Source organism: Mastigoproctus giganteus, chromosome 12 (genome assembly GCF_048544385.1).
Source record: "Mastigoproctus giganteus isolate SK-2022 chromosome 12, ASM4854438v1, whole genome shotgun sequence".
NCBI lineage: Eukaryota > Metazoa > Arthropoda > Arachnida > Uropygi > Thelyphonidae > Mastigoproctus > Mastigoproctus giganteus.
Genome location: NC_143586.1, coordinates 88,693,440 through 88,714,990, shown reverse-complemented (window position 1 = coordinate 88,714,990; position 21,551 = coordinate 88,693,440). Strand labels below are relative to the sequence as shown.

The 21,551-nt window shown below is 36.9% G+C and overlaps 1 protein-coding gene across 1 annotated transcript in view; it reads right to left on the bottom strand.

Moving 5' to 3' along the window:
• brun (trafficking protein particle complex subunit brun) overlaps window positions 1–21,551 on the bottom strand; it is a 379,016-nt gene that overhangs the window by 312,638 nt on the left and 44,827 nt on the right. The window contains exon 4 of the mRNA XM_090385832.1: window positions 3,824–4,631. Coding sequence (XP_090241958.1) covers window positions 3,824–4,631 — 808 coding nt within the window. The remainder of the gene's footprint in view (window positions 1–3,823; window positions 4,632–21,551) is intronic.

Genomic DNA, 21,551 nt, shown 5'->3' with positions numbered 1-21,551 from the left:
AGTGATTATTCATGTAGGTATGAAATCCTTTATTCCACATTCTACAATAAAACCTCATCCTTTATCTAAACCTTGGTTTTCCAATAAATGTGCTAAGGCTGTTCAAGACAAGAATGTAGCTTATCACAAATGGCTTATATGCAAATCTTCAGCTTCATTTTCTGCTTACATTAAACCTCACAACAATGTAAAATAGCTATTAATAGTCCAAACTAGACCTTGAACAGGCTAAGAATAGAAAGGCTGCTTCTAATCCAAATTACAGTTGAGCATTCTGATCACTTGCCAAAGCTGAAACTTCTGACCATCAATACTCCCTCTCCTGTTCTGCAATGATAGTTCCATTGCAACTTCAACTAAAGACAAGCTGATTTACTAGCCTTCTATTTTGATTATAGCTCTTGTATTGCCAAGCTTAGTAAACCACCTCCCATCATACCCAATACACCCCTCTCAATCCTTTGAACTTGTGGAATGGTCACTCGCACACTAGCAAGACTTTTGTGGATTTACTGGAATGATTGTTTTCTACAGCAACATGTTAAAGAGGTAACCAGACAGAGTAATACTCTTGGTCTGGTTATCAGCAGTGATTATTCATGCATTAAGAATTTGCAGATAAAGGAACCACTGGGTGGCAGTGATCACAGTGTACTGATGTGGGATTTACTTAAAGCTATTACTACCATCAAGGGTAAAGGAAAGGGTTTTGACTTCCATAAAGGTGACTACAGCAATCTCAGACAGTTTTTAAATTGTATACAGTGGGACCAACTGATGTTACTGGCAGAAAATTCTAAATGGAAAGCATTAACAGAAATAATTGTGGAAGCTACTAGGCTTTTCATACCAATTAAGAAATACTATTCAAGGCTTAGGCCTAAATGGATGTCAGGAAAACTAATGAGACTCGTGGTAGGAAAGAAAAATGCATGGGATGCATATAAATTATCAGGCGATACAGAAGCCTATAATAGTTATAAGTCAGTCTGTAATCAAGTCACAAAGGAAGCAGGCAAGTGAAGGCAGATTACGGGAAATTAAGAAAAACAGCATAGACTCCTTGAGTTATATAAACTGTAGAAGGAAGAAGATGAATCAGATTGGTCCACTTGATATGGATGGTTAGACTGTTGATGATCCTGCTCAGATAGCAAACAAACTGAGTGAGTATTTTGCATCTACATTCACACATGAGGAGTTATTATTTAAGGATGATGCCAGAAGTTTATCAAATTGTAACAGGGTGCTTAATGATTTTGTAATAACTTAGAACAGAGTGGAGAAGAAATTGTTGAAATTAAACATAAGAAAGTTACCTAGGATGGATGGGATCTATCCAGTTATATTAAAGGAGGCGGCAAAGGTACTAAGCAAACCCTTAGCCATAATTATGAGAGCATCCTTGGACTCAGGGGAAGTCCCCATGGACTGGAGATGTGCAAATGCATCCCCAATTCACAAAGGGGGATTGAAGGGTGACATGATTAATTATAGACCAGTTAGTTTAACTTCTGATCTGGGTAAAATAATGGAGTCACTGGTTAAAGATGCATTGCAGGATCATCTAGACAAGACTGCAGCAATAATTCAGACAGAGAATGGGTTTGTTAAGGGAAAGTCTTATCTGACCAATTTGATTGAATATTATGATGTGGTTACAAAGGAACTAGATGCAAAAAATAATTTTGATATCATATACTTGGATTTCAGGAAAGCTTTTAAAACTGTTGTGCATGGAAGAACTGTACAAATTGGAGCAGTATTGTATTAAGGGTAAGTTGCTACAATGGATAAAAGGTTGGCTGAGTGGGAGAAGACAGAGTGGTAATCAATAGATGCTGCTCTTCGTGGACTAAGTTATTAGTGGAGTTCCCCAGGTTTTGGCGTTGGGCCTGGTGTTGTTTTGTATATTTATCAATGATATTGATGAATCTATATCGGGTTTAATGTCAAAGACTGCAGATGATACAAAGGTTGTTAATGACAGTAATGGCAGTGTGCTATTGCAAATGGGCTGAGAATTGGCAATTGAAGTTTAACATTGACATATGTAAAGTAGTGCATATGGTTAGCAGTAAGCCCAGAGAAATGTACAAAGTGTGGTGGTGTTACACTCGGGGTAGCGGAGAATGAAAGGGACCTTGGGGGGGGTAATTGTGCAGTCAGATATGAAGTTTCTGAGCAGTGCAGACAAGCTCAGAGTAGGTCATGGGATCTTGTCAATGATATCCTGGAATTTTGCAAGCAGGGATAAGGAGGTGATTATCCCCTTGTAATGCAATAATCAATGGTCAGGCCACACCTTGAGTACTGTGTACAGGTCTGGAGGCCTCATTTTAGAAAGGATGTAGAGTTGCTTGAGCGAGTACAGAGAAGGGCAACAAGATTGGTGAGGGGAATGTAAGGGTGGTCTTAGGCAGAAAGGCTTGAAGTCCTGTAAATTGCAGAGTCTAGAGACTAGGCAACTGCGAGGTAATCTGATTGAGGTGTATAAGGCCTTGAATGGGTTGAGCATGTTCAATTCTGATGGGATTCTTCATCTTGGTCAGATTACAAACCTGAGGGGGGCATAAACTGAAATTGAGGAAAGACGGTTGTAGAATAGATGTGCGGAAATTTGCCTTTAGCCAGCAGGTAGTTGATTGCTGGAACAAACTTCCATCTGTCGTTGTGGAAGTTGATAGCTTAAATTAATTCAAGGAGGAACTGGACAAACGTTTAGAGGGAATGTTTTTTTTTTTTGGCTGATGCTGCATAAGCTTGTTTTCTTGCATCACACGCCTTGATTACTACTAGTACTCTGCTTATTAATTTATTCAGTTTACTTGTGCAGTATTAACAAAATGACATAATGCAACCATTCGAAAGAAAAAGCAGAAATAATCGAATTATTAAATAGACAGAGGTTCTTAATAAAGATTTTATTGGAATGTATCACTAAAAGAGATATGAAAGATGGTAAAAAAAGAGGTTGACTTTTACTGTGAATATACCATGAAATATAAATTTTAAAAAGTTATAAAAAAAAAAAAAAATTACTTATATGCAAGAATATACAGTACCTTTCTACCAAAAACTACTTTTGAATATTCTATTTGTCACATCTTGCTTTTGAAGCCTTGCTACCAGATATGACATCACTGAAACATTCGCTCATTTTTCTTGCCTTTGAACCGCCTTTTGTTCAAAGGCAACATTGAACTGCTTTTTATTTTCACTCATTTTCTTTTACTTTTCCTTTACTTTAACAAAAATTTCCACTATTTATATATAAACAGAATATTATGAGTATGCTTCAAAGAGTTTATGAAGAAAGTTTTAAGATAAAATTTTTATGAATTTAGTTGTAACCTTTGAAATACACAAAGATTTTGTGAACTTTTTTCCAAAAATCTTATTTTATTTATAATTTTTTTAACAGCTTATACAAATTTTTAAGTTTTTCACAAACTTCTTGCTGCTTCAACAGTGCATTTCTTGATCACAGACAAAGCTCCTTATTTTATAAGATACTAAACACAGCACATACTTCTGACACAAGTTTTGGAAGCCTTATTAGCATCACTGTTATTTAATCATTAAGCATTATGAAAAACAGAAGGTTGGAACTCAAATATATTACAGATGCCATGGGCAACAAATCATAATGTATATATAAACACAATGTATTTTTTGTGCACAAATAAGTTAACATTGAGATTTACGGCTCATAAGGAAAATATATAAATATGGCTTGCTTTTTTGTTCCCAATGAGATAGCAAGTAATAAATTAAAAATAAATATAATCGATCATTTCAAAGATGTAAATAAAGTTATTACCTTGTATCTTTGTCTAATCCTACAAAGTCTTTTTTCTCAAAAGGAGCAGTAAGAAGAGGTAGTTTATCCTGTTTCTCAAATGAGCGATCAAGGCGTTTTGATTCCAAAACCCAAAATAATGAGGACACAAATTCAAAAAGATCTGGTTCTAAATTATCACAGTCATCCACACCTGGGTATAATATACAGTGTATACTCTGAGATTTAATTACAGACAGAGTCAATTTTTTAGAACAAGAAGGAGAATTATTATTTCCTTCTACTATGGGGCTATCAGAACTGTTTGTGCTACATATACTAGTAAGGCTACAATCCCTAGCCACTTGTCCATCTCCCGAAGCACTGTCAAATGGAGTTACTAAAATATTTGCATACAGCAAGCTTTTTCCATCCTGTGACAGTGAAGAACCATTTAAATGTACAGAAGTTTCCAATGTTTTTCTTTCCTCAGTGTTGTCATGGTCTATGCTGTCCTGTTCTATAAAAGAGCTTAATTGTTCATACACACCACTATCTTTGTCCTCTGAACATTCTATGTTCTTTGGCACTAACTCATTATTCACAACTGGGGAATCCTTATTTGCATCAAAATCTTCAGTTCTTGGTGTATCTCGAACAAAAGGAACATTAGTTAATAATGAGGTGCTATTGTCATCTGAAGAATTTCTAGAATATGCTCTGATATCGAGTGCAGAGCCTGTACCAAACACAAGGCATCGAGAATCATACAAAGTACAACTGTACTGTTCTCTGAGAAAATTATGATATCTACAAAGCTCTTCCACATCCACCTGACTGGTACACTTACCTACAAAAAAAAAATATTAGACATCTTTTTTCTTTCAAAGTTAAAACTTGGCATTTGCCATTTTTGGTAATAATATTATAAACTAATGAAAATCACTAAAAATAACAAACTGACTTGGGTTATTATTTCATCTATTTCAATGTGAAACATACAGTTAAACAAGTAACAAGCACAAAATAAGAACAACCCTTGTAATCCCTTAAATGTTATGTAAAAGAATGCATTTGTCAAAAGATTTATTAATATAGAGCACTTTTGAATCCAAGGAATTGAGACTCACATGACAAACAAAAATTAACTGAGAAACCCAGTAAGAATTTTGGAACATTCTTAATATATAATAGGCTAAGCTTATTTTTTTCAAATTCACCTTCCGACCATACAGTTTGTTAAAAAGTGAAAAAAAACTAAAATTACATGAAATAATTCAAACTCAGTTTTTGAATCTCCTGGAAAAGATGCACTCCTTTCCACGGTTTGTCAAGTATACAGGCAGTTCTCGCTTTACAAGTTTTCACTTTACGAGTTTTTTTTTTTTTTTTTTTCCAAAGTATCAAGTATAAACAAAATCAAAAATATGAACATTAATTGCAAAAAATTTATGTTAAACATTCATAAATATTGCATTTCAAGCCAAGCACGCAGCAATACAATACAGTGTACCAGCTTTACGATATTAATCTGTTCCAGAGACACCACTGTATCGTGAAAATATCGTATTGTCAGCCCAATAACATATTGTTTTTTTGGTAATTCGTTCCATGATCTCGGAAATTCAAATTTTCGCTATATAACTCCTAAAAAGTCATTTTTATAGTGCAAATTATATTAGTTACCAATTCAAACCACTAAAATTCACTACACTTTCATCGTTAAATATCATATGTTCTGTTATACGAACCAATTTTGAACGCCTCTGTGACATTTTTGTAAAGCACATTTCTGGAGGTCACAACCATAAAACGATAAAAACAATTTTGCACTTTCCGGTTTATTGGGCTTTTCTGTTACTGCAAGCAATTATAAACAGGTAGTAAATTCAATGTTATTGCATTTGTGGAAATACCGATAGCTGAAATTGTGTGGTTTTTTTGCATTATTATGGAGAAATGTGTTTCCCCTTTACTGAAATTTTCAATTGTATAAAAACCATAAATAAATTTTCAGAATCTTCTCTTCATTCCTTTTTGTTTTTTAAGCTTCGTAAACTTATTACTCCACACAAATCATGTTAGTTGCAATTTGTACATTCCGTTAAAAAATGCTTATGCATCTATTGAAATTTATAAAGAAAATAGAAGATTATCTTGGAAACAAACACCTCTTGAAGCATTTCTGAAGAAGACAACTCCTTGTGCAACAAACCAATGAGTTCTGAGCCAATAATAAATGAGTGGGCATTTAGTTGATGATGGTGATGACGAAGAATAGACATTCTTTAACATCTGTAAGTCATAAATAATTTCTTTATTATTATAATTTGCTTGATTTTACAGGCTACGTTTTAATTTCTTTGGATAAATCAATCATTGTTTAAACAAATTAATTAGTTAACTAATTTCATTGATGAGTACGTAACTCCCATTTTTAACATGTCTATGGGATTTAATTCCAGCTTTATGAGTTTTCACTTTACGAGCACGCGCTAGGAATGAATTAACTCGTAAAGTCGAGAACTACCTGTAAATGATAAAATCACTTTTAAACTTATACTTATGGAACATATTACTTATAAACTTACAGCAGGCCCTCATTATAATGCGGTTCACTTTACACTGATTCGCTATAACGCTGTTCTTATATTATAACTGACTATAACAATGTCACAAATCACTATAATGCTCTTTTACAGATTGCATTTTTGGCATAAGAAAACTCACCTAAAAAAAAAAAAAAAAAAATGTGGACTCATTTAAAACTAGTAAGAGCTGGTTGAATAGATTTAAAATCCAGGGAGAAGCCAAAACTTTCAAAAAAGAACTTTTTAAAATTATTGAAGAGGGTATTAGTGTTATACTTCTCAACAAGATTTTAACACAGATGAAGCAGGTCTTTTTTGGAAACGAATGCCTAAAAGAAGTTTCATATTGAAAGAAGGAAAAAACATGCCTGGTTTCAAAGTGGCGAAGGATCAGTTGACGTTACTGTTGGGTGGTAACGCTGTGGGGAATTTAAAATTAAAACCCCTTTTAGTTTACCAGGAAGAGGGTCGAAGTGCAACCAAAAATCAACACATTTTTCATGATTAAATTCATCAATTAAATTAAATCAATTAAAATCAGTTTAGATCAATTAAATCATGATCAATTAAATTCATGATTTTAATTGGAATTTTAAGTTTAATTTTGATACATAAGTAGTTAGCACATAATTATATATGTGTATAATGCAGAATATTTTATATGTACAAATATTTGAATATTAAATATTTTGACTGACATTTGTGCATATTTTCACTACCGTTTATTAAAAAAAAAAAAAAAGTAAAGTGCAGCCATTATCAACCCACTGCAGGATGGAAGCCTCCTCAACAATTCATGCTGAGGGAAACCGTTTATTATTGATTAGGAAATATCCTATTGCACCGACCGCAACTCACAAATATATATTTTACCTTATGGGAATGCAGTGCTCACTTAGCACTCTGTTTTTCCGGAACAAATTATCAGCATTAAGCAGGGGTCACCTGTATATAGAATGGAGTATATCACTTATAAACATATCATCAAGAGTCCGACTAAGAAATCAGAGTGCTCGAAATCCTACAGGCCCATCGCACTTCTTTCAGTAGTTAGCAAATTATTTGAAAGGCTACTGCACAAACGAATCCTCCAACACTACGAAACAGCTGGCCTCCTAGCTGGGAATCAGTTTGGATTTAAACCGGGATCCTCCACAACAGAAGCCCTCAGAAACCTAACTAACAAGGTCAAAGAATGTGACAACAAATATTTCCTCGTAATAGCGAGTGATTTTTCCGGGGCGTTCAATTCACTCTGGTGGCGGGGCATTCGACTCACTCTGGTGGCGGGGCGTTTGACTCACTCTGGTGGCGGGGCATCTTGGGCAGACTCAGGAAAGCTAAAGTACCCATCAACCTCTATAAAGTCATAGAAACCTATCTCTCACAAAGAAAAATTGAGATAAACACTCCATACAAAAAGATCGCAAGAACAGTACACAGAGGATGTCCACAGGGATCTGTATTGGGCCCACTCCTCTGGAACTTGGTATTTGATGAATTCTTGAGAATGGACCTAGGCGCAGTGGGGGTGCAGGCCTTTGCAGATGACCTGATTTTGACAGTGCAAGTAAACTCCAGAGCCCAATTGGAAATCCTAGCTAATCAAGCCCTGCAGATACTCCAACAGTGGGCCAAGAAGAATTTCTTAACAATTTCACCGACAAAGACATTGTCGGCACTGCTCAAAGGAACCCTGCAACTGAGATGACCACCCCAGATTAAGATTGATGGGACAACTATCAAGTTTGCTAATCAACTAAAACACATGGATGTCATACTAGACAATAACTTATCCTTCTCATCTCAAATTCCTAAGACAAAAGATCAGAAACTACTCTGCCATGGTAGCTAGGGTCACAAGGCGAGACTGGGGTCTCAAAAAGCGTACCCTAGCCTTATACTACAAGACAACCTTCCTCCCAATAATTGCATACGCTTCAGCAATCTGGTATGACAAAACTGTCTTGGTCGTAAATAAGAGAACCCTGGATGCAATTCAATGCACCATCCTCCTCACTACCACCCATGCCTGCAGAACGGTGAGTAACCCAGCGCTTCAGGTGATAGCAGCAGTACTTCCACTTGATCTTGAAATCGAAAGAACAGGACTCCTCTACTACTTATCTAAGGGAATAACCACCACTTTCTTTGAATTTACAATAGACCCAACAAACAACCATAAGGCAGAAAAGATCCGGCTTCAGTCTCACCTGCTGCAGGTGTGGCAGGACAGGTGGGCAGAAACAACCAAAGGAGCAATCACCCACAAGTTCTTACCGCAATTTGAAAAAATCTATCCAAAATCGCCTACTTGGTTCTTTCCGGGGTTGCAAACAACATACTTGCTAACTGGACACGGCCCCTTTAACGCAAAGTTAATGGACTTCGCCCTTGTAGAGGACCCATGCTGTACATGTGGAGAGATCGAAACCTGGGAACACCTCATGTACGACTGTCCGTAATATGAGGATCTCAGGTGCATTCTAATCACGAGTATAAGATACCTCCCCAGAGGGCAAGAGTTTCACCTACTGGATTCAGAGGAGGAATACAGAGCCCTGACCAACTTCGCTCAAGAACTCTTCTCAAGAAGGAGAACACTATATGCAATACACCAGGAGTGAAAGACGACCAGCCAGATAACAAATCAAAACATCCTTTAGGACACACCCCAGAATGAAAATTATGTGGAAGCTACTAGCTGTCTACCAAGAAACCCTGCCTATGTACCAACAAATAAGAGACCTAAGTGAAACTGACAAATATACTGAATGAAGATAGAGAACCAAAACAAAGACATTCACCTTGGACGGGACACTATCCCACGAGTGACTCTACTACCAGACTTATGACTACACTACGACTGATACAGCCTCACTGCCATGTAGCCAAATGGCGATCTCTACCAGTTCCCTTGCCTGGTACCTTTTTTTTCCTATCCCTGGCAGGGGGGAGGAGAAGATGGTCTTCCTGTTTCCTCCTCCCCCCTACCACCCCATATATTTTGCCTGGTGAGGCATGGGCATGCCTTACTGACCATCTGGGGTTGCCTTCCCTATCGACCCCATACTTCTGTCTTTCCCCCCAGTCTTCAGTCTCTTCCCCCTACTCTGACTAATACGCCAGCATAAACCCAACACATAACTAATCAAAATCAACAATTTCTAAACTGAAAACTGAATCACATCAACCTCTCCTGGCTTTTCTAAACTTAAGTGCTCCCGATTTTTTTTTTTTTTTTTTTTTTTTTTTTAAGGTTCTAGCCACCGAAATCTCAGGAAATTAGGTGGCAGGACCTGCCAGAGTGCATATAAGCTACTGGGTTCCTGGTCTGCCTCCACGGGGCATAAGTGGGGCAACATTGGGCCCCAATTGGGGTTTAGCGGCTAAATGATCAGAAGAACAATGGTACATGACATTAAACGATCCAAGACCCACACACTTTTAAATCTCTGGCATTTACAGCGTACTGTAACACACCACAACGTAAACTACGTGGAGATGGGGGAAACCCCTGGTGCCGCTTGACCCTAAACACACTTACACACATTTACACTTATAAACTTATATAGTATGGAGTACACCTAATTCTGTTTTTACACGATAGATACGTTCCTGAAAAATACGTGTAAAAAAAATTCGTGTAAAAAAATACATTGTATTTATGGAAGAAAAGAAGATTGGTTCCGGATCTAAAAAATCAGTAAAAATAATTTAAAAAAAAACACATAAAAATATTCTTTTTAAGCTTATTATTTTATTTCAACAAAATGCACATGTAATAATATGTAATGAAAATGTATTAAAGTAAATTTGTATGCATATGAAATGAATTCTTCATGAACAAAAAAAAATCTGTTTTACACATAACAAAATTTTATTCATTTTCACTTTCTGATAATAAACGGCGCATACGTTTGTGTACGACTGGAATATCACTGCTATCACTAGAAATGTTGTGGACATCGTCTTCTTCCTCTATTAATGAAATTCTTTCTGTGATCTCTTGAGCAAAATCAGCACGAGTCTCCTCTGGTGCTGATGTTTCACCGGTTTTACGAACGAATTCAGTTATTAATCGTTGTGTTCGTGTTTTGGTTAGGCCGTTATATAATTCTCTGTAAGAGGCTGTCAACGATTTCAGTTCACGTTGAAACTTCTCAGCGCGTTCCTCATTAGGGTCATGTTTGACAAAATGATTACCTAATTTTCTGGCCAGTTCCAGACCTTCTTTTATTAAATCTGCATTTAGAACAGGATCATTTTCTTCATTATCACTACGTTCTGTGGGATAAGGAGTCCCAAGGACAATCTCTAATATTTCATCTTCGTTTAGGGCTTTGTCGGTTAACAATTCCTCAATATCTTCAAACAATAGATCATCGAATCCTTCTCCACCAATTTTGTGTGTCATTGTAATGATGTTGGGAAATGCGGTCGTATTAAGGATGATGGAATCTTTGCTTTTTACACATTGTGGCCAAACCGCTTTCCAACACGCATTTAAAGTTGCTGGTTTTAATTCAGTTAACGCTAATCCAACTTGATTGATACAATCCATAATTGAGAATTTCTTCCACACATCAATGACTGTTAGTGTTTCATCATTCAGTTTGTCCAAAACGTGTCGGAATGTTCATTTTAGGTAGTATGTTTTAATTGTCGCAATTATACCTTGGTCTACCGGTTGTATCAAAGATGTAGTATTAGGTGGCAGAAAAAAAATTTGTACGTTTGGGTGTTCCAAGACAGGATGGCTGGGTGCATTATCACGAATCAGAAGAACTTTAAATTCGAGACCTTTCAAATTCATATAACGTCTGACTTCTGGGACGAAACATTTGTTGAACCATTCTATAAAGATAGCAGTAGTCACCCAGGCCTTCTTGTTTGCCATCCAGTTAACAGGCAGTTTATTGATATCTACACCTTTCATTGAACGTGGGTTTAGGGCTTGATTTACCAGCAGTGGTTTCAACATACGATCTCCTGAAGCGTTAGAGGAAAATAATAAGGTCACACGATCCTTAGCTACCTTAAAACCACCAGCAGTTTTCTGCGATTTGGCTACATACGTTCTGTTCGGCATTCGTTTCCAGAAGAAACCAGTTTCATCTGCATTCCACACTTGATCAGGAGTGTATCCTCCATCTTCAATAATTTTGCAAGTTCCTGCGGGAATACTTTAGCAGCCAATTCATTTGCAGATGCAGTTTCACCTTTAATTTTTATATTATGAAGAGTATTCCTTTTAAGAAACCCTGTCATCCAACCTGTACTCGCAGAAAATTCATACTTTCTGTTTAATTGAGATGAAGTGCTTGGCTCCTTTTCTTTAATCTGTCTGTAAATTCTTAGTGCTGTTTGCTTGATGGCATTTCCATCTACTGGTACTTTTTTTTGTGACTGGTCTTCTATCCATATTACCAGAGCCTTTTCCATTTTTTCCTTGACAATATCTCTTGTATATGATGATGAATTAACACTTACTTTTGTTCCAGAACATACCGACTTCCTAATTGCAGCTTCATTTTTCTTAATAGTTCTTACGGTAGCTTCATGTACACCAAAATGCTTTCCTACAGACGTAGCCCCTTGTCCAGTTGCAAGACGATCTAAAATTTGAATTTTAAGTTCCAAAGAAATCGATTTCCTTTTCATTTTGGTAATAGGCGAATTATTCGACATTATATAAGGGCTACCGAAAAATATCTCAGTTATAATTAATAAAAAAAGGTATGAAAAATTTGTAAACTTACAATTTATTGACTATCGGCAAAATTAATAAATTTTTATGTGCACAAATTTCACTAAAGATTCTTTCACTTTGAAATAGAGCGTACTACTAAATGTCTTCCGAAGATACAATGCACGAATACCGTAGATGTGCACCAAATTCAATAAAAACGTTGACGATTCATAAATATCTAGACGTACACATTGGTAAACAAAAGCACGCGTTTCAAAACGCACACACTAGCTGTTATCCAATCTATTGGTGCGTGTAAAATAGAAATGATACTAATATGCCACAAATTAAAAAAAAATTTTCTTAGAATTTAGGCAAAAAAAATTAATTGAAATCGTGTTAAATCAAAATGACTCGCGTAAAAAGAGAATGAAATTTTTATTTTGAATTCGTGTTAAATCAAATTCGTGTAAAAAAAGTTCGTGCAAAAACAGAATTAGGTGTATATCACTTATAAACTTATATAGTATGGAGTATACCACTTATCAACTTATATAGTATGGAGTACCTAAATTTATACAGTAGTTAGTGACAATATAAGTTTAGAAGTGCTTTTTATCATATATAAATGATGAATCATGGAAAGGAGTGCATATATTTTATGTTATATCTTATTAGGATTAACATCTAATTACTGTGGCACATTACTTCGATATTAATAATGAATCCAGAGCGCACAGGCCTCTTTAATCATATCTTATTAGGAGTTGAAAAGAAGTGCACATGACTCCAATTTCATCCAGTATCTCAGCCATCAGTATGTGCAGTTCCTACTTCTTTGTCTCCCCTGTATATGCTTTCATCTTTCGCTGCTTTAATCACTTCAGCTTTCATTATTGACATTCCCACTGAATCCTTTTCAACTGATTCTTTCCTCAACCTTTACACTTCCCTTACTTTCCCATGTAGGTCATCCAGATATTCTTTACAATTTTTAAATATATCTTCTTTATTCATTAACTTCATTCTGTGTTCGAAGACTCTACTCATTTCTCATGCTATTTCTTCTCTTTTATTTCTCATGCAACTTGAAATACCCACATCAATATAATTAATAAATATTATTATTATATTTATGTAGGTAATGTCTAAGTTTATTAATGATACAGATTTAGGTTAGGTTATGTTAGGTTTGTGATTTGTTGTCACATTAGCAGCGTTTTATATGCCAAGACAAGTTGAAAGAGGGTTAAAAATAAATTCTGGTAACCTCTGAAAGAGGTTATCGCATCAGATGATTATATAAGTAAAAGGATAAAAGGCAGTATATGTAATAATTCAATATTTTAAATACATGTATACAAATTAACATGTAAAAATTTAAAAATAGCTGACAAGTTGTCATTGTCAGATAAAATCTGACCGAGTGAATAAGGCTCAGACATCGCTCAGAGATGGTTAAAAGTGGTAAAACACATATCATTAAAATTTGTTCAGTCAATTAAAATATGCCTAATGGATAAAATAGTGTCACAGGACACACACACAAAAAGAATGTGTCAAATTGACTGTGTCCTATCCGAGCAAGAACAACTTCCTATTTACGATCCCAGTGCAGACTAGACTGCCATGGTTTGATTATAGGCTTTATCTGATATAATTTATTTGAGGTTTGTTCATTCTATGAATTCTGCCATTGGGAATGAATCTTGTTGTGTATTATTTGCTTATAGTCTGTACAGGGAACTGACAGGCAATGATTATTAGTGAGTTGTTGATTTGGGTGCGATGTCAGCCAAACCATTTCCCCTAATCCCAATGTGGCTAGGAATCCAGCAGAAGCAAATATCAAACTTGTGTTTATAAAGATACAAGTTTATAAACTTGTATCTTCTGCTGAACCTGAGAGAGAACTGGATGAAAATTGTGGCTCAGAGGTAATAAAGCCTGTAATACACTCAAAGAATCAGAATATATTATAGACCTTTGGTATTGACAAGTTCTAATGTGATCCAAGGCTAACTCTGCATACAGCTCTGAAGTGTATATGCTGGAATCAGAAAGAATATGCTGAAATATGGTAGTGTCTGGAAAGACAGCAGCAGATCCTACACATGATTCTGACTTCAAGCCATCTGTGTAAACTGGCAAAAAGTCAGGGTGTTCAGCTCAGCGTGCTGAATGGAGCTGCAGATAGACATTTGATGTAGTATCAGACTTTACCCAGTTCTTAAGGGAAAAGTCGCATGATGGAATACGAGCATACCAGGGTAGAAGGGTTTGCTCTGGCTTTTGGGCAACCTTGTCTATGAGATGTTAAACTTTCGGAGTAGCTCTTGGACACAAATACCAAAAGGACGATTGGCAGTCTGACAATGTGGCTGATAAACAGATATCCGTGTAGAATGGTCCAGCAGGGATTTCAGTTTCAAAGTGTACTTTAGAGATAATTGCTTATGTAGAAGCAATAGTGGAGGTTCATTTGCTTCCATGTATAGGCTGTGGACAGAAGATGTTTGAAATGCTCCAGTAGCAATAGGGATAGCCCAATGATGAACATGGTCCAGCGATCGAAGTACATTGTCTCTGGCTGAAGCGTATACTTGGGAACCGTAATCTAGTCTGGATCATACAAGTGCATGGTATATGTGTAGTAAAGTATATATTAATCCACACCACAGCACATAAAGGAAAGAGAACAAAGAATATTTAGTCCTCTCGTGCACTTTAAACAGAGTTGACAGATTTAGTTCCAGAAAGGATAACTTTTTATGAAATACGAATCCCAAGAATTTTGTGTCTGATACTACTGGAATAGCATTTAGACCAAGCTTTAATTCAGGTTCAGGATGAAGACTGCATTTATGATGAAAGTGTGCACAAATGGTCTTCTGCAGCAAGAACCTGAATCCATTATCCGGGAATTAAGGTGATCAATTGCTTGTTGCAATTGTACAGACAAGCAATTGATCAATTGCTTGTCTTTCAATAACCTTCATGTTGCATGACTGAGAAAATATGCTAAAGTCATGAACATAGAAGGCACTGTTTACAGTTGGAGAAAGTTGTTCTGTGATGGAATTTACTTTTATGGCAAAAAGCATGACACTTAATACTCATCCTTTCAGCCATTCCTCCTCTTGGCAAAAGGGATGAGAGAGTGAGGATAATACACAAACTTGGAAAGACTGATTGGCTAAAAAGTTTTTAATAAAAATGGGGAGATACCCTCTAAGACCGAGACTATGCAAATCTTTTCAGATCTCCAAGTTGTGTCATATGCTTTCTCCATATCAAAGAATACAGACACAAGATGTTCATGGATGTTTCCAGACACAAGATGTTCATGGATTTTTCCAGTCTAACAAGTCAGTCCAGAGTGGATTAGTTCCTTCAGAAGCTGCATTGGATGCTGGAGAGAAGGATGTTTCATTCTAAATACCATATTAAACAAAAATTAACCATTCTCTCCACGATTTTGCACAGGCAGCTAGTCAAAGAAATAGGATGATAATTAGTAGGCATTTTAGGATCCTTACCTGGTTTCATGAAGGCAAGAACAGTTTCCATGCACTAGGCATCCAGAAACTGCTCTTCAATAAAGATTCCGTTATGTAGAAGAAGCAGGTGATCCGTAGATTTTGGTGAAAGGTACTTAATCATTTCATAATGGATGCCATCTGGTCCAGCAGCACTTGCCACAGAAAGAGTGAGAGCTGTTTTTATTTCCTGTATAGTAAATGACCCATTGTAGGGATAAAGGCCCTTTGATGTGAAATTAAGTGACTGTTTTTCATTTTTATGTTTTAGGACTAGGAACTCTGGGAATAGGAAGATATCACAGAGATGTTAGAAAATGTTTCCCCAAGAACAATGGTTATTGCCATTGGCTCTGCAATAGTGCATCCATTATATTCTAGGATCGATAAAGGATAAGGTGTATATTTTCTCTTCATTTTTCGGATTTTATCCCTTTAGTGCTAGGGGACTGAGTAACACAAGTAAAACAGATCCATGATTCCTTTTGACTCTGATGGCTTTGGCTTGTGCACGTTTATAAGCTATTAGGTTGGCCATAGTAGGACATCATCAGAACATCCCCCCCCAAGCCTTGTTTTGAGCCTTTTTGCTGATGTGCAATCTGCATTTCACCGTGGTTTGGGAAAAGTTGGAAACCGAGTGGACATTTTTGGAATTGCAATTGCAGCTGCATGGACAATACTTTCTGTGATGTACATAATTGCATAACTGATAGGCTCTTGACTGACTGCAGTGATGTTAAAATTTGCTAGATGTTGAAAGGCATTCTAGTCAGCATAATAAATTTTTCACCACAGAAATCTAAGAGGAAGACATGGTCTCCAACTGTGTAAGCAGGTTATCATGAGGAAGTGATCACTTCCATATGGGTTCTCCTCCACTTCCCAAGTGAGCAAAGAGAGTAGAAAGAAGAGCAGATAGAAAGATCAATTGCAAAAAACATATGGGTAGGCATGTGGAAGGTGTTAGTTCCCATATTTAGAAGGGAGAGGTCACCCTCAGTAAGCATATGTCTCCTTCCATTTATGTCGGCACTACCCCATGGTGTGTCATGTCCACTGAAATCCCCAAGAAGTAGGACAGGGGATGGCAACTGAATAATGAGATCATCAAGGTCTGTCTAGGAGATGTCATCCCCAGGTGGCAAGTAAATAGAGCAGACTGTTAATAAAAAAACCCAACCATAAGTTGAATTGCTACCGCTTCTAAGGTAGTGGAAATAGCACAGGTTGGAATGGGATCTGGTTACCCACAAGGAAGGCAACTCCTCCATGGGCAAGTCCATCCCCAGTTCTGTCCTTACGTATGGTGGTAGTATTGAAGGGTTTTGATATAGTAAAGAAGGGTTTTCATCATTTGCATTCAAATATGTTTCATGCAAACAAAACCAAACTGGCCCATGCATTTGCAGGAGGGCCTTGATGTCTTCAGTGTTTTGCCAGAATCCTGGACAGTTCCACTGTAGGAATTTAGCCATTATTTTGGTTTGGTGGGTACATCAGGCGGCTTTCAAAGTGCTGAGGGCTTACACTTCTCAGATTTATCTCTTTTGGGTAAGTATGGACGGTGTCTATTTTCTCCTCTACAAAGAGCTCCAAGACTGAATCATCTGGTACCTCCTTGAGACATCCATATTTTCTTGAGATCCAGAGGTACTTCAGGCTTCTTATTCTTTTCTCTCATGATTACTTTTATTACTTGTGGAGCATTAGGGGGTACTGATATGGGAGTGGCAGCTGATAGATCTTTCTGTGTGGGTTTTTGTGAGCTTGAGAGATAGCGTGTGATAGGAGTGAATGACTCTTTTGGAGGGATAGTCATTTCTGTCTGAGTTCCGATGGAACATCTCCCTGCTACCTTCTGGGCATAGGTGAGTTTGTTTATATTTACAGGTCTCACTGCTTTTCTTGCCTCCTGATATGAGATGTTCAGCTCTGCCTTAAGTTGTTGAATTTCTTTTTCTTCTTTTCACCTCTGGCATGTTTGTGAGTAAGCTGCGTGTTCTCCTCAGCAGTTAATGCAGGTGGGTTTTCTAGCCGAATGTGATGTTGTTTCATGGTCCTTTGCAGCACATCAAGTGCATGCAAGGGCTCCACGATAAGCCATTTACGAATGCCTATATTTCTGGCACTTGAAGCACTTCAGAAGATTTGGGACATGCGGACACACTGGACAATTAATACACTCATCTTTGATCTCATTACAAGATGGTGAATTAAATGTCAAGATGATGTTTCTGGTGGGAACAAGTTTCTCATCCCTACATATGAATATTCATTTCACAGCTGTTACTCCTTGTGGTTTTAATTCAAAACAGATTTCCTCTTCAGGCACGTCTATGAGGTCCCAATCGGCGATGACACCATGGAATGAATTCAGTGTCTTGTGGGGGTAACTGTGATCAGCATTCCCCCATAGACGTAGCTCAGAGGAGCTGTTCTGAATGTTTGTCACTTCTGATCTGTACAAGTATGTTACCTGAGAGAAGCAATTTCCTAAAACACAACAACAAAGCCATTTGACAGATTTAGTTGAATCTGCCAACCCTTCCAAACCCATCTGGATAAAGAAGGGTGACATTTTTCCTGAGGGCTTCTCATTAGTGGAGTGAATTATCAAGTAATGAAGTGTTGGACCTTATCTAACTTCTGTTTTCAATCGTTTAGCAGAAGTGACATTATCTGGATCAGTGGGAAAATTTTCAGATAGGGACCAAGTTGGGGGCCCAGAATAAATAATATTTATTAGGATTCATGAGTTTTTTTTGTTTCTGTTCAGTGTGCCCAGGCTTCCCACCCACCACAGAGCCCAAATGAGGGGCCCACTGCTTGGCAAACAATAAATGTGTTTGGGAGCAGAGCAACCAGGACAAGCCAGATGCTATACCTGCACTGCCGCCAGCCTGAATCCTGTCCCTCAGACCATGAGGACAGGGGTATGGCATTGACACAGTTGACCCTTGCAGGAGAACCTACTAGCCAATCGATCCTGCAGAGCCATACAGGACAACCCGTATTGTAGAAACAGGAGCCGAAGTGGTGTGTTGAAGCTGGGCCCCCCTCAACTGCCAGATTCCTATGGTGTTAGGACTGAAACCTAGGTTATGGGTGTTGGATCCCAGCAATGCTAATCTGGAGGATCAGCAGCATCAACGGGAGGTCCCCTCACCACATACAGGTGCCCACTCGAGGGGGACAATACAGAAGTAGATAGGATGGTTAATGATAGTAATCAGGGTATGCTACTCCAACAAGCCAGATAAATTATATGGAAGTGCTGAAAAATGGTAGCTGAGGTTTAACATTGGAAAATGTCTTGCATGTGGATAGCAGTAAAACCAGAGTAATGTACCACTTTGGTAGCACTACACTCAAGACAGTTGATAATGAAAGGAACTTGGAAGTAACTATTCAATCTTATATGCCATTCTCTGAACACCAGACTGGCTAGTACGGTAGCCAATCAGGTTTTGTCAATGATATATAATGGAACCTTTACAAGCAGAGAAAAAGAGGTGATTATACTATCATTTAAAAAAGCAATGGTTAGGCTACAGACTTGGAGACCACATGTTAGGAAAGTTGTGGACCTGATTGAATGAAGAGATTAGTTAAGGGCGCACACTGCTGCCAACTTTTGACTTTCATAAACTGGAGATCGGGCCAAAACAGGCAAAAAAAGCAGAAGGAAAACAGTACAGTTCAGGAAAAGCAGGAGGGTTTTTTTTTTTTTTTTGAAGTCTGCACTGCACTAGAAATGAAATCTCGTTGATAAATACACATTATATTAAAATAGAGCTATACAATTTTTTTACCCAACATTTATCTGTCTGTGGATTTCTGTTTGGATATTCTATTGAACATCAACTAATTCTGACTGCTTCAAGAACTTCCCTCTTCAGAAATGCTGAGTCACAGTTTTGTTCATAATAATGGACATGCTGCCTAGGATTAATTTTCATGAAAATTTTGTTAGCTGTCAGGAGCATTTCCAAAGTTTCAGAAGAAACAGTTCTCAACTCAGTTTTTGTTTTGCTATGAATTGCTATGAGAAATTGTTAAAATATCAAGCATGACTTGGGATAATTTGTTATATTTTAAGTTCCTGGTGCACTTGTCATTTCCCCAACTAAGGACCACTGTACATCAATTCTTTCTTCATTCATAATAGCATCTGGTCAGTTCATTCTCACACTGAAACTGACAGAACTGATGCTGCAAAATATCTATTGCTTCATCCATTTCTTTATCTTTAATAACACCAAGAAGTAATGGAAACTTGGTCCAAAAAATTTTCAATTTTGAAAATTGCATGCTGCCAATTGATGGAATTTGTGCTACCTCACCATTTATAAGCCCATCATTTTTCAACTGGAATTTATGCACCACAAAGTCACATGTAGACATAAATATATCCACACTGAGCTAATAATGACCTCAATATGAGGTATGTTGGATTTAAGAGATATGTTTCAGATTTTTAAATGTTGGCATAACATTTAAAAGAAACAAGCAAATTGCTTTATTCAAGCTAGAAGAGAGAAAAAGACCTGCTGAACAAGTGAGGATAATATGACTAGAATTATTAACTTGCTTGGCCTGCGTAAGTTTGCTTTTACCAGAAATTTGCAATTCAGATATTCTTTTGGTTTCTTGAGGTTCTTTCAAAACTTTTGGTTCATGAACTAGATTTGAACATGAGTCAGTATCACTCACTAGTGGCAGCTTATTGTACTTTTCAGTTTTGTAACTGAAAAGTGCTCATATTGCTTTTTTCATGACTTCTAACCTCTTTTTTAAACAAACTTGTCCATAGCTGCAAATGTTCTACACATTTAAACAAAGAGAGACAGTGCACACATGCTTTAAAATCTGTTTTACTTCATTGTCATCCTGCATCAGTTGAAATTGTTTAAATCTATCATTCCTTTAAGCACTTCTTTCTAAATAACAGTCAATTTTTACTAAGTATTCATCCACTTTCACAAGAAGGTATGCAGCTGCATTTTCAGTGCACAAATCAATAAGATAACAAGCACAATCTATTACCACCAAGTGCTCAAGCTCATCTTTTAACACCCATGCTACTTCACATTGTAGGCCTACCATCACAGATGAATAATCAACACTAAGTGTCGGACAATGTTTTGAAGAAATCCTACATACTTTCAGGTTGTTCAGAAGATGTCCAATCTTGTATACTATAGAGTCACTTCAAATGCTAGCACTGAAAGCAAGCTGCTTTTGATTTGATAATTTTTCATTACAACAGATTATCACAACATGATTAGCTTGTAATCACTTCAATTACTGCCATCTGTAGCAATCAAAATTGGGGCCCATTTTTATCTCTTTTCCTCTCTGTGCCATTTCACAAACAATGTCTGTTTTTTTTTTTTGTTTTTCACAACTTTTTTTTTCTATTTGCTATCAAGAAACATATTTCTGAACAATATGCCTGAATGATCAGTACCACCTAGATAAAAGATGCAAATAAACATTCGCCATGAAGGATATCATCATCAGCATGAAACAGAACATCTATTTTTGCATTTCTTTCTATGCACGCACGCACAATGCTTATTTATCTGCAAATGTCTGATTACATCACATTTCCTACCGCTTGAAATTGAAAAAAAAAATTCTACATATCGTACATAAGACAAACATGTTACCTTTTCAGATTTTACAATACACAGAAAATCTTGCATGTACGTCTTCTGAAATTTTACATTGTAGTAGTAGTTGCATGTGATGCAAGAAAGCAAGTGTATGAGCTTATGCAGCATCAGCCAAAAAAAAAAAATCACACCATTCCCTCCAAATGCCTGTCCAGTTCCTCCTTAAATTTGTTCAACCTATCAACTTCCAAGACAGATGGAAGTTTGTTCCAGCAATTAACCACCCACTGGCTAAAGGCAAATTTCCGCACATCTATTCTACATCTG